This window comes from Equus caballus, chromosome 8 (genome assembly GCF_041296265.1).
Source record: "Equus caballus isolate H_3958 breed thoroughbred chromosome 8, TB-T2T, whole genome shotgun sequence".
Lineage (NCBI taxonomy): Eukaryota > Metazoa > Chordata > Mammalia > Perissodactyla > Equidae > Equus > Equus caballus.
In genome coordinates, this window is record NC_091691.1 from 60,494,813 (window position 1) to 60,508,695 (window position 13,883).

The window sequence follows — 13,883 nt, forward strand, 5'->3', positions numbered from 1 at the left end:
AATCATTTACAAAATCCAAACTCCACCTCAAAATGATATATCATGGCCCCAAATGCCAGGATTTAATGTCCTTTTCCTTTCAACATCATCAAATTATTTCTTCACTTTTCTTATAAAAGTTATGCATAGCAAGTATTCAATAAATGGTTGTTGAGTTAGGCAGATTTTCTTCACTCATAGGACCAACTGCACCTGCCCAAAGTGAACTCTGTATTAACTCAGTTCTTCACCACAATTGGGTCTTCCTGACTTCCCTACTGTAACCATCTTCCAAACGAACCAGGATTAAAATCCCAGATATCTAACTCCTCCCTTTCTTTCGTTAGCCTTACTAGTCAGTTGCCAAATTCTAGAGATTGTGGCATGTCTGTGTCTCTATCATCCATCGTCTTTTCTATTCCCAATGCCAACATTCTCATGTGACTCCAGATGGATCCTACATGTTGTCCTCCCAACTTTCCTGCAATTGTCCTAACTGACCTTCTTCAATCTATGTAGCACTTAGAAGTCAGATCATTTTCATTAAGCACAATTTTAATCATGACGTTCTCTAATCAGACTCTTCAGTGATTTGTGTATCATTTACCAAAGTAATCACAAAATCCTCACTATTGTGTTAAAAGGCAGCATTTCATCTTCACTGTTCATGCAGACCTGGAGGGGAAGGAATTTCTACTCCAATCTCTGACATGGGAGTCATTGAGATAAGCACCTGTGTTCTCTCTGTTGCCTTATTCACTTTTTCCCAGCCATCCCTCAGGTGGGCTTTTTCAGTAATAAAACTTATACTTTGATTTCCATCAGTTTGACTGCTACATCTTATTCTCAATAACTTCTGAACTCAGGAGTGGAATGCAGGGGTGTGTCATCACTACTTCACCACCACCACTGCTGTCACACCATCATCATCACCGCCACCATCACATCCAGATGTCACACTATTCAGCCTTTCTACCAATCTCTCCCTTCCCCCCCATATTTGATGTGAATTTTTCTTTCTTTAAACTGCTGCCATTTTGAGATTTTTAGCTAGAGAAAACTATGAAATTGTTTTATGTCTCTATTAGGTTACAATTGTCCTCAGGGATGAAGCCTGAGACTTATGGATATTCGTGTTCCTGAAGCACCTAACATAGTACCTTAGATTGGGTAATTCTTCAGTAAATAGCATTTTGCATTCAATTCCATCCATCTTTCCTTTTTAGGAAGACAAACCATCCTTTAAGTGTGCCCTCTGTAAAGACTGTCGTAAACATTCTGTGGAATGACTTGTAATGAATCCTTCTACCTCATCACATTGGCATTAAAATATCTCCCTATCTAACCTAAGTCCATCCTGCTGTAATTTACACCAATTTTTGCTAGTTTTCCTCTTCAACAAAAATGAGGATCATCTATTTCCCACCATATAATCACTTGTAGTTTGAAATAATATTTCATGACACTCAACTATAAATAAATACTATCATTTCACATTCCACTGATTCAGATGTGGTGATTTTATTTAAGGTACTATTTCAGGGTGCTGGTTTTTATTTTTTGCGAATAATGAGATAAGTATCTACAAAATAAATCAAAATTGAATCATTATTGTAAAGAGAATGATCCAAGCTAGGAACGTAGCTAAACTTTAAAGCATAGCCTAGCTCCCTAGGAGAATCCACTCATGTTCATGTAATAGAGAAACTAATTATAAACACTTTCTTATTTAGTCATTAAAGCAAACATTTCAAAAAACTTAATAAAAGTAATAGTTTTGCAGTCCAGCTCCCATTATTCTGTATTAAAAACAATATACTTAAATATTGTTATAATAAGTATAATATAGAATATTATACTTTAAAAGTAGTCATATTTTTAGTTGAGTTAGAAGAGTATTATTTAAATTTCATATGTGTTTCATATCATTTTCCTCTTGAATTATTCCGTAGCTTGAAGAATCTCCTCTCTTTTAGCCCTTTTGCACTTCAATTTGCTCAGATCACTCTCATCTTTGGGAAGATGCAAACAGTTTTGGAAGATACACAGAGCTGGGACTTGAGTTTGGCCTTATAAAGAGAGATATCCAGTGTACACAGGGCAGAGGAAGAGGGAAAGCAATGACACGAAAGCTCAGCGGGTACAGAATGTGATTAGCAACACAAATATAAAGACAATGGGTAAGTATATGTCTGGAAAAAAACTCCATGTGGTACAAAATAGTAAGGCTCTGGGTGGACAGGAAGAAGGCACCAGATTGTTCTAGAGCCAATTTTTCTCTAAGGGTTTATAATTCAGATTTGCCTCAACACTCAAAGAAGAAGGGTATTTGCAACTGCTTTTTTTCAGAGAATAACTTGGAGTTATTGAAGAAAAGTCCCTTCTTATGTAACTCTTCTTTGGAAAACTCAGAAAAATGGCATTATAAAACTCCCTGAAAGGATAGATGAATTTAATGTTTAAGACAAATTCCTCAAGCTGCAATAATGGTGTGACTTACCCAGAAAAACCTTTAGAAGCCAAGATTAAGCTACACAACATAGGGCAAGAGAGAACAGAAGCACAAAAAGGATATGTATTGAATTAGACCCATGGATACTCTTCTCAATAGTCAATGAAATCAAATAATTTTAAATAATTTATTAATACATAACATTTATATAGGTTAGATAAAAGCAAAGAATTGGGAAATCCCATCAAAATCCCCAGGTTTGAGAACAAAATTCTGGAGCATATATGTTGTTTGATCTACCATTAGAATATTTTTAAAGATTTTTACAGTTTATATGCTGATTTCACCAACATTAGAGCATTCAATGATCACAACAGCTCTGAGGTAGGTAAGACAATCATCAGTGGCCCATATATCAGAGAAGAAGACAGATTCTTGGGGTTGTGACCTGTCCAAGGCTAAAAGGAAAAATGGTAAATACTGAAGTGCTACTAATTTCCAGAGAAATAAGCTTTCCAGTATAAAACAATAAGTGAAATTGATTTGATGGAAAAGCAAAGAAATATTATTTTTATTTTAAGCTCTACGTTGACAGAGAAGGCTTCCATTCTATATTGCCTCAAGTGATTTTATAACTTGCATCATGTTTACAACTGATTATCATACTTTTATGAATTTTACTGATTTGCAAGTGGTGTTTCTTAAGATCAACTCAATCTCAATCATGTTAATGGAAACTAGAGAAACATGGGTAATTCTGAAGGAAAAATTATTCAAAAGCCCAACTTTGAGTATAAATTCCAAACTATTTTATTCTTTTGTCCTTTAAAAGGTGTCAAAAAATAGCAAAGTAACTTATGTTTAATTTTAAACTAGTCTGTCCTCCTTCTCTCTAGCAATGATCCCAATAAGAAGCCAATATAGACAGCAGGTTGACCAGTGAGAAGCGGCTGAAGACCTCAAAAATCCACAAACAGGATGTTATCAGTAGAATAAGAAACGAAGTGCTCATGGAGACATACAGAGTAGGCAGCTGCTTATTTCTCCTCAAGAATGGCTACTAGTGTTAGATCTTCTCTTCTTGTGAAGGAAATATAAGAGCAGCAGAGTACCTACCTGTATATATATATGTATCTTTCTATATAGATATATATAGATATAGATAGATAAATATATATGTATATACATTTACCTATCAATTATTTATTTGGCTATTTGATAGAAAGAGCAAAATGTTTGCAATAGTGCTTAGCATACCTCTCCTGTAAGAGCCTATGTAAGCTACTTTTTAAAGTAACAATTTGACATTTTTATGAGTATGTTTATTCCAAAGAATTTGAGTGGGAGCATAAAAGTATAAAAAAATGTCATTCTAATCCAAACATTTTATTTAATTATGAAATCCATAAAGTCCAACATTTATGTTGTTTTAAAAATTTGACTACCTTGTATAGTGCTTTGATATCCATAGGATAGGGCCCTTAGCATGAATTATAAGGTCCTTCACACTCTAGTCTTTCATTACTGCTCTAGTAAGTAGAGAGTAATTTCACACTCTTCCTTAGCTGTAAACAACACTCCAGCCAGGGTTTGCTGTTGTTCTGGTTGTTTTCTTCTTAACCAATGGGTCTTATATTGCTGATGCCTTTGCCTAGAACACTTAGCTACCCACTCCTCCTCTTGTCCCCTTGCTGCCCGCCCCCCCCCCCAACTGCTACCTTCATTCATGGCTACCGTTATGTAACCACCAATTCCTACTCATCTCTTGAGTGTCTGCTAAGATATTACTTTCTGGACTACCTAAGTATGAGATGAATTTCCCTTTTCTGTACTCCTTTAGCAAAGAACTCCTTTACTATACTCTCTTATAATTCAAGACACCAAGTGCTTAAACAAAGTCATTCACCATCCCCCCGAAACTCACTATGAATTTCTCTTATACGTCAGATTGGACATCAGGACACTAAGGAGGTATGTGAAGTTTGAAACAGAAACAAAAAAAGGATTTAATTTTCAGAAGAGTTAGAACTTTTATTTGGGTAAGATTAAATTGAATAAGAAGAGTTGGTAAATTTTTTCTGGATTACTAAGGAAATAAAATGATACTCAAGATTCTTGTTGCTGAAGGACAGTCAGAGGGAAGAAGAGAAGAAAAGAAGCACGATGATATGCAGAAGGCTAAAGCAGCAGATCTCAACCCTAGGGTGTGTTTAGGATCACCTTGGATGACTTTGAATTTTCAATTGCCTGGGACCCACCCCAGAACAATTAAATCAGAATTTCTGGCAATGGACCCGAGCATCAGTATATTTAAAAAGTTCTAATGTGATTTATAATGTACAATCAGGTTTGAGAATAATTGAGCAATGTTATTATAGGGAACTTCAAACTCAACAAAATTCATTGTCATTATCCCAAATCAAACCTGTCCTTAAAATTCTGCCCTTATATTTTCTATACCTTTTCCTCCCTTTCCTTCCCTCATGATATCTGTTGTCTTTCTTCATCAATGGCACCCATAGAAATTTGAAGTTTACATTACACATTAACAGCATTTAAAATATCAAATAATTGATTCTTCTAATATGCAAACAACCAGCATTGAAAATATTAAACCTGTAATAAAAAACATAATTCTGAATAAATAATCTTACCGGAAACTGGTCATATTGCTCACGGTCTATGCTTCGTGTACAAAAGATATCCCCAGTGTCTTTATCTATAAAGAACAAATTGAAGGGCTCTTTGTCCACTCCTGGTCCACTGATGGAGTAAAAGATGGTGTAGTTCTGTGCAGCATCAGATTGGACCTGTAACAATAAGTGACAATTTAGGATAATAAATATCTTCAACCTAAACTCTTGTGATGGCTTAGTTTTTATCACTTGCTCTCTTTCTTACTCAACCCATCCTTTCTTTCCTCTGCTTATCTATCCACCATCTCTCATATTTTTCAAATTCTTATTCATATTCTGCAATGTACAAAGCCACAAACTCTGTCACCTATTTGATCTCAAATTCTTTTGTGTTGTCCGCATATTTATAAAAAATTCATGGAGTTGGATATCTTTACAATTCATATTACTTATTCCTATTCCTATGTGAAGAATAGTTAACAGTTTCAGTGATTTTGAATTATTTGGAATAAAACGTTTTCTGATAAAAAAGTAAAGTAATGCAATTTTCCTCTCACAATGAATTCTTCAAGAAGTGCATAATTTCAAAGCTGGCTTATGTTTACACACTAGCTATGTGGCAGTGACACCACCTTTTTGGTAAACAGAAACACTGGCCTTTTCTTGTGAAGATAAGTGTTAATCAAATTGAGAGGTGAATTATGCAAACTCTGTAGGCGTGTCTTTTGTACGTGAACGCTGAAGTCTGGTAGAATATTCAGGAGAATCTCAACGGAGACCTAAGAGCATCAGAGACTCAAAATATGAAACTTGTTTCTAAATACTAAATATGATTTCTAGAAGGAAGTGATAAAATACACTGACTCACTTCTGTAGGACCCTAGATCTGGTGAATAGATAGTCTTTATTAGTACCAATAGGTTAAAGCCTTGGTTCAATATACTGTGCAGTTCAAATGGAAAGTTTTCAAAACAAACAAAAATCCTCTAACATATAAACTCAAACAAAATGAAGTGTACCTGCTGAACATGTTGTGGAAATGGACCTAACGAGTTCTCCATCAGTGAACATGGAATAGGAGCCCACCGTCTCTTGCTGCGCTTGAGGACTGTGTCTTTGGTATGTCTCTTCTTAGGAGTCTATATTTGATGAGAGATGAAGAAATACAGCATCACTTATCATTCTAGGAACTGTGATTTTCACGTTACATCAACATGAAGAAAACAAATAAAGGGTATACAAAACAATATCATGGATAACCCCAAAACCACTTCTGTTTTTATTAATAAGATAAACACACACACTTACACAAGAATTAAGAGCCAGTTTGACCTATTTCTTGATTTAACCAGTTAATCAAGAAGAAGTTTACAGGCCATTGGGGAAAGAGGCCATCCTGAGAAGTATAGACTCCCTAAAAATAGAAAATCTATTAACAATTATTTGGGAATACATTTTATTCCACCAAAAGTGGAGCAACCAAAATTTGTTAAAACACTAGCTGCATTTCAAAGCATTCGTATACCGTTATAAAGATACAGGTCAGCATTTGTTCAAGTATGTTTTATTTTATGTGATGTAGGGACTCTTTACAATTTGGGTATAAAATAATATATTGTAAGACTTAAACATATTCTAAATTTGATGAAGAGGAATTCCTGTAATCAAAAGGAATTTATCCAGGAAAATCTCTTATATATTGAACCACTTATTAATAAATGATTTTATAAGGCCAAATTCATTGTGCAGAGTTTGCTTAACGTGAGATTTATGTGAATTCCAGTAATCTTCTTCCTTCCCACTCCCTGATCACCACTACTCACTGCAAGAAAATGAGCCTAGAGTCAAAACACTCAAACCAGTCCTGTGGACTGACCATCCCATTCTCCAAAGAGAAGGACTCCATGGGATTTTTGATTAGGATAGGAGTAAGCTTTAGACAATCTCTTCTCCTCTTTAAAGAGAGGCTGAAATGCATAGTCACTTGGGAGAGAGCTAGTCAGGGTGGAGTGCCCCACCTCCAGCCTCAATCAATTCTCGCTGAGTTGTAGACCCATCCCTGCCTTGTTCTTCAGGTTAGTTGTTCTAATTATTGCCACACCTCAAAACACTATCCGAAACCTTTGGTATTCTGACTTTGCTCCCTGGCTACAGTTGTTCGTTTTTACATCATTTTGTAAATAACTCTACCACTCCTTAAAACAGTCTAGTCTTTCCATATGGTAATTACCAGTGGAATAGACAAGTGAGCATTCAAGAATAATGATTTTAATGTGGAAGGAAGTCTATGAAATGAAGGACTCATGAACAGATCAATAAGGTTAAGTCTTTGCCTAATGTACCTTGTTTCCTCCTGCTGCCAGTACAATTTCAATCTCTTTCTGTTCCTTTCTCTGACTGTCCAAAACAAAGATGGAAAAACTCTTCCTTTCAGAAGACAAAATGAGGTCATGTGTTGTGTAAATTGAGCCATCTTCTAGAATCCTGAAGTCAGGATCACTTGACAGGACTAGGCTGGCCGACTGGAGACACTCCTTCAGATTCACTAGAGGGAAGAAATTTCACAGTAATTTGTAGGATGAAACAGGCATAGAACAAGTTTTACAGGAATGACAACTACAAGTTAGTGCATGAGAAGCAGAAAGAGGGAGGTTACACTTGAAATCTGTTAAGTACTGACTATTTTAAAAATTAGGGGCCATGAAAATTAAATAATTAAATTAATGGAGTCACAGTTTCCATTGCTTCCATTGTAAATTAATTTATGAATAGACATAAAATATTTTCATCACCAAATCTGTAGTTTCCACTTTAACTTTCAGTTATGGGTTTGTACATATATATACAAGTTTGTAGTTTTACATCATATGTAGGATAGTTGTGTGACATCGGTAGATTTTGAACTTGTTTGCAATAATCTTTGTTAAAACTCTTGCAAGAAATAAGGAAACTGGTCTATACTTAGGGAATATTTCTCAGTAATATTGCAAATAATCATTCTGCAGTATCTTTTGGAGATTTAATAAACCCAATGCTTAGTATATATTATGGTTATCAAAATAATTCTTTATAGATTCATATTTAATACAGTTAGCATATTTACTGTGTCTTTAGAGTATAGACTATATATCTTTTAAATATTTTTATTTAAAAGAAGAGTATTTTTAAAAGATATAAGGGATTAATTTAAAATGTCAAAGCACTGGTCAAAGCAATGTCTATCTTGGAAAGCATACCACTTCTACATTCAAGGTGTATTTTTCTAAGTGTAAACTTAAGGCCAATGATGAAAGGAATGTCAACCTTGGACTCAGACCAACCAACCCATGCTTCAGGTATGACTGTGATAATAAGATCAGTTGAAATTTTACTTGACTTTCACAGCTATTCTGTGAAATAGATCACATCAATTCTTACTGGGTACTGGTTCATTGTAATCATCCTCAAGCACCAATTTTATTTTGACACATCTCTTTTATATCTAATCAATCAAAGAAACTTGTTTGGAATTTTGGCAGCAGATTGGTTGATATAAATTAAAATCTGCTTCTGGTTTGGGTGCCTTGTTTTGTTTGCACTAAACTAAGATAACTTAGCCCTCTATGTTTGCTAATTTTTCTGGCAAGAAAAGTATATAAATAACTTGGTGCTTTAATTGTTTCTAACCACTACCAAGAAACAAGTGGTTTGTCTTTCATTTTAAGTCGAATTTTAATGCCAAGTGGAGACTATATGGCTTTTATCCCAGACTTTATGAGAGCAGCCTGAAGCTAATGCAGCAGTTCAAACTATAAAATTCCTAATACCATTTCTCACCTTTGCCCACAAGCGTTTCAGCCTGAAGATGAGAAGGAACTTGAAGAGAAATTTTCTGACATGCATCGCAAAATAATATTAAAACCTCAAAAAAAAGAAAAAAATCCAGAATTACATTTGATCACAAACTTTCACATTACAGTTTTGTCTTATTGATAAAAATACTGTCAATTTCAGAAACAAATTAATCTTCTAATCCTTCGATATTTTTCATATTCTTTGAAAAAGGAAACAGCAAAGAAAGTGGCTTTGGGGCACCACAGTCATTTAGTACCAATGAAGAAACTAAAGTGAATCTCAAGAAAATGTGTTACAAATCATTGATTTTATATAGAGGTTATCATCTCTAAGGCCATTCATAAATGTCATTCTGATTTTCTAGTGTGAAGAAAACACTTAGCTCTGAAATATAATAATCACGTATTTGTATACAAATCATCTTTTTCATAGCCCCAAACAACTTGAGGGTGTAGTTCATTAAGTCTAGAAAATATTTGAGGATTTTTTTAGATCCTCCTAAAGAACAACACCCACAAATATTCACCTATCTCAAATCACTCCTTCGTCTGGCTTGGCATAAACTTCAAAGCCTAAATGACCTCATTCACAAGTCTCGTCTAAAAAGAAATATATTTCAAAATATAGAGAGTGGCCTTCAACAGGATAAAGACTTTTAGTTAAATTCAAGACACAAGCATTATTTTAAAAAGCTAAGTGGTTCAAGAAAGGAGATAGAGACTGTATGAAAAATAAAAGAAAATCTATCAGTTTAAAAGTGTCTATCAGTCCAAAACCTATTTTGCTTCTTTTTCTTGGCATTTTCTGTTTACTTGCTTCCTCTTTGTGTTTATCAAAATGATGATCTTTAATTATGTAAGTATAAAATAGAGCAGAGCTGGATTTCCCTGAAACAGATAGGTCAATTTTATGATCAATTTTTCTCTGAAGCTGTATTTCTAGAGCTAAAAGATCCATTATTTGGGAGAAGGAAAGAAGATTATCAGCCATATTATGGATGTATACTCTTTTTCCAACTCAACTCAAATCTATTGGATATATTATATCAGCCTATTTAAATAGCTTGCAATTTTACAAAAGCTCTGTTAGGCAGATTATACCAAAAATTAGAATTTAAAAAGTCACTTTTGTATTCAGTTTTAATTTAAATAACCATCTTTTAAAACATGAGATGTTTTTATTTATTTGACTTTTTAATATTTTCATTTTTAATGCCAAGGAATGAACTAAATTACACTTAAAAACTTTCTGAACATAAAGAATTCTATTAGTAATGGTCTAAATATGTAATGTGGAAGGAACATTTTGTAATTAGAAATATGCATACATATACAAATATACATACATACATATGTATACATATATATACACATACATATATATGTATATATATGCACATACATTACTTGATAGAATGCATCCACATTTCCATTCCTACCCCCATCTTCTTTTTTTTCCTGCCCTAAGACCCCCACTTCATTGGTTCTGCCTCTGCAGGCAGAGCCAATGGAGGTTTCCAGAAGTACTATTCCAATCTTCAGGTCAAATTGGCAGCTTAGTGATTTGGAGGGAGCTGAGGTCAGACACCCTTTTAGTCATTATTGGGGTTAGGGATTGACGTGCAGGAGACGAACTGGAAATCAAAAGTAAAATAAATCTGGGTGAATCTTTGGGAAGCTTTCACATTTTACCTAACACTAACTTAAGAAGGTCTCTGAGATCCATCGCCCACCCTCCCGCCTCCCGCCCCACTGCCCCAGGCAGTTACAGGATGCGAATGTGCCCAGCAACCCTACATCCTGTACTACGTACATGGAGAAAGTGTTTATGCCCATACGCTAAAATCTTTACATTCTGAAAATATAATTTGAAGTTAAAATACTTTGCTAAAATTAAGAAAGAAGGGAATTCAGTGCTCAGAAATGCAAGATGTAGATGTAGGCTGCCTCCCCCTCCCCCCATTTACCAAAGAAAAATTAGCACCTGAGTACACAGTTACAAAGTTATTAAAAACCTAGGTGGAAGCCAAGTCAATGGCATTTTTTCAATGACTGTCACGCTTTTCTTTAATATTTTTCTCAAGTGAAACCCCTTGCTTGAACGAAGAGCTCTGCCCTTCTCTTAGCTCTTCCTGGGTAAAATTAAGAAAGTCTTGGATAGTTCGCATCTTCACCAAGAATCGTTTTCCTCTTCTCGCAGCTCAGTGGAGCTAAGCATGTTAAATAACTACAGTTTATTTAATGACTAGTAGCTAAAGCAACCCTCAGAACCTTCTGGGCCAATGCCTGCAGATAGAATTCATTCCACTGCTCCTTAGAAAAACACTACAGCAAGATTGAACAGGAGAGTCCCTTGAAAAACTTTAACTTCCTAGCAGTGGGCATTTAAGATTAAGCAAAACACCAGCGATTCCAGGTCACAAGTCTCTCAACTCTTCCTTGTATTTTTGTCAAATCTGTTTTTGTTTTCCCAGTCTATCTTCTCTGCCTTCCATTCCCATCTCTACTCTCCTTCAAGCCCAAACTGGAGGGAGAAAGCGCATAGTAACATGCTTGAATTCCCTGATACTTTGGTTGTTACTCACCAAGAGAGAGAAAAGGAGCTGCTTACGGAAGATGCTCCCTGCGGCAGCGGAGGCCACAGCCATCAGAAGTGGTCCCAATGGTCAGGGATGGCGACCGGATATAGGGCAGCTTGGGATGCACAGGGCGGCTTAAGCAGATTCCCAGTGGCTGGCACTCGTGCAGGGGATTCTGCTGCCGCCTTGGCACAGAGCAGCTTGGTTTGGAGGAGAGTCAGGAGGCAAGTGATAAATGATAGGAGGAGGAGGCGCGGTGGGAGAATTACTTTCCTCCTATTCCCGGATCAGTCTTCCTCCTTCCAATTCAGTTACCTCTGGATCTGAAGAGGTTTTCCTACAAGTGGGGAGGGTGGGGTACAAAACATCCCAAAACCTAGTCACTAGCTCCTCCTCGCAGCTTTCAAAATTTCTTCTGCCACTTAACACACAGGCAGAAGCAAGAGGGAACACCCTCGAGCCTCAGCCCTCCTCCCTTTCCCCCCAGGTTGATGCTCTGAAGTCCTCCCCAGTTATTACCCACTCCCACATCCTCCCCTCCTTCTTTGCCTTATTAACCTGTCTTGCCCCTGGGTACAAACATAACTTGTGCACAAACTCCGTGCAAGTAAGGGATGCTTCCTCAGCTACCATTGGCAAATCAGGGGACATTTGCATGTGTAATCACAATCATCAGAAGTTATCTCCTTATCTAAGCATTTAGGTGTAGTCTGTCACATACAGCGTTGCAGTTCTGCCAAAGATCTCATACTCCAGTCTAGAGCAGCAACTTCATAGGTGTCCACTCCCTATTATTGTCTGTCCACTGTCGTTTGATCCTCTAGATGTCACAAAGAATTTACTGGAGTGTATATAGACCTCATAAAAGTAATAGAATAAAGAAAGATCAGGGATATAATTTTCTTATTGAGTTCTTTTTGTTACTCATGAGGTGATATTTTTTTCCCCTATCTTTTTTCCGAGAACAACTACAATCTGAGACCAACTCTCTTTAAAATCACTTCATTCATCCTAATTATTTGTACATTACATGCAGGATATCCTAGCCTAAAAGTACAATATTCCATCAAATTTAGTTTTTTAAACTCTAATGACCCTTGCAATGAGGACTGTAGCATCATTTCTCCCGTCATAAGTCAGTGAGTGCAATATCAATTGCACTCAACAGCAGTGACGGAAGTTAGGGAAGGAGAGTAAATATTTTCAAATGGTAATTGCTTAATTTGGGATATAGAGAGGGAAATAAAATTCATACTCACTGAGCCACTGCTAAGAACCAGGAACCATGACAAGCATTTTATTGAATCCTCCCACACAACCCAATGAGGACTCCTTTCAGATGGTGAAACCACGAGAACGTAAGAAACTATCTTTTGCCCATTAAGCCACAGACAATGGAGAAGTAAACATTTGAACCCAGGTCTGACTGCCACCAAAGTGCTATTCTTTTCACTCTCTCATGCTATTTCGATGACAAATATACGCCAATATATTGAAAAGCAGCAGAAAATGATGATCAGGTATGTAAGAATTCTGTCTTGCTGAACAATAAGCCAATCTGAGATAAGTAAAATGTATTCAGAAGCAGTTATAACCTACACCACTTAATAACAGCCAATCATTCTAGAATACTGTGGGCATCTGGCCTCTTTTGTAGGAGTCATTCTATAGTCAAGGAAAATGGCTGTAAAACGACTTCCTTTATAAATTTTTATGTGTGAATTGCCTCTTCCTCCTCTTCCTACTTACATTTCTACCTCATGTTTAACTGAAAAGTAAAAGTACAGCTCAATACCCATGCTGCCAAGAAAGGAAAGATGAAAGATTTTCTTTTGCATATTTGACAGTGGGAGCAATTGCTTCTTACATGTAGAGGTGGAAATAATAATATAACTGCTCCTTTGGAATTAGAGGCCAGGCAGATTTGGGAAATAAAAGACCCTGGAACAAGAACTAAAAGATATCCTGTAGTATTTTATTGCCAAACGTATAGCCACTAATAAATATATTTGTGTCTGCATTGGAATTTGACTTCTCAATAAGAATATAAAATCACTTTAATTGGATATTTTTCTATTTGATATTTTGGGAGAAAGAAAAAAGAATTGAAATAGAGAAACAGGAATAATTGCCTAAGTGTATATGTGTAGATTCAAGTGTAATTCTGTCTGTGTATGTTTAAGCATAATTATCTAAGTGTGTATTCTAATACATATATATCTGTACATATATATATATATATCTTATGTATGTGTGTATATATATATATATATCTTCCTGTAACTTAAAAAATTCTATACTCAAGTTCTCCAGTTCTCCAGTCCTGGAAAGTGGTAATACCTTTTCCAGCTAATGAAGTCATCATTACATCTTCCTAAATTTTGACATCCTCCTTTGAAATGGG

The 13,883-nt window shown here is 35.7% G+C and overlaps 1 protein-coding gene across 2 annotated transcripts in view; it reads right to left on the minus strand.

Annotated features, from left to right (window-relative positions):
* The window catches only part of DSC1 (desmocollin 1), a 30,513-nt gene extending 18,487 nt beyond the window's left edge, over window positions 1-12,026 (minus strand). Inside the window, exons 1-5 of one of the 2 annotated variants that reach the window (XM_070220855.1) lie at window positions 11,486-12,026; window positions 8,884-8,968; window positions 7,410-7,612; window positions 6,087-6,206; window positions 5,086-5,241 (exon numbers count right to left, since the gene is read on the minus strand). In XM_070220855.1, coding sequence (XP_070076956.1) covers window positions 5,086-5,241; window positions 6,087-6,206; window positions 7,410-7,612; window positions 8,884-8,968; window positions 11,486-11,548 — 627 coding nt within the window. In that variant the 5' untranslated portion in view covers window positions 11,549-12,026. The remainder of the gene's footprint in view (window positions 1-5,085; window positions 5,242-6,086; window positions 6,207-7,409; window positions 7,613-8,883; window positions 8,969-11,485) is intronic. The other variant, XM_023647609.2, reaches the window with a different exon arrangement.
* Window positions 12,027-13,883: the final 1,857 nt, after the last annotated feature.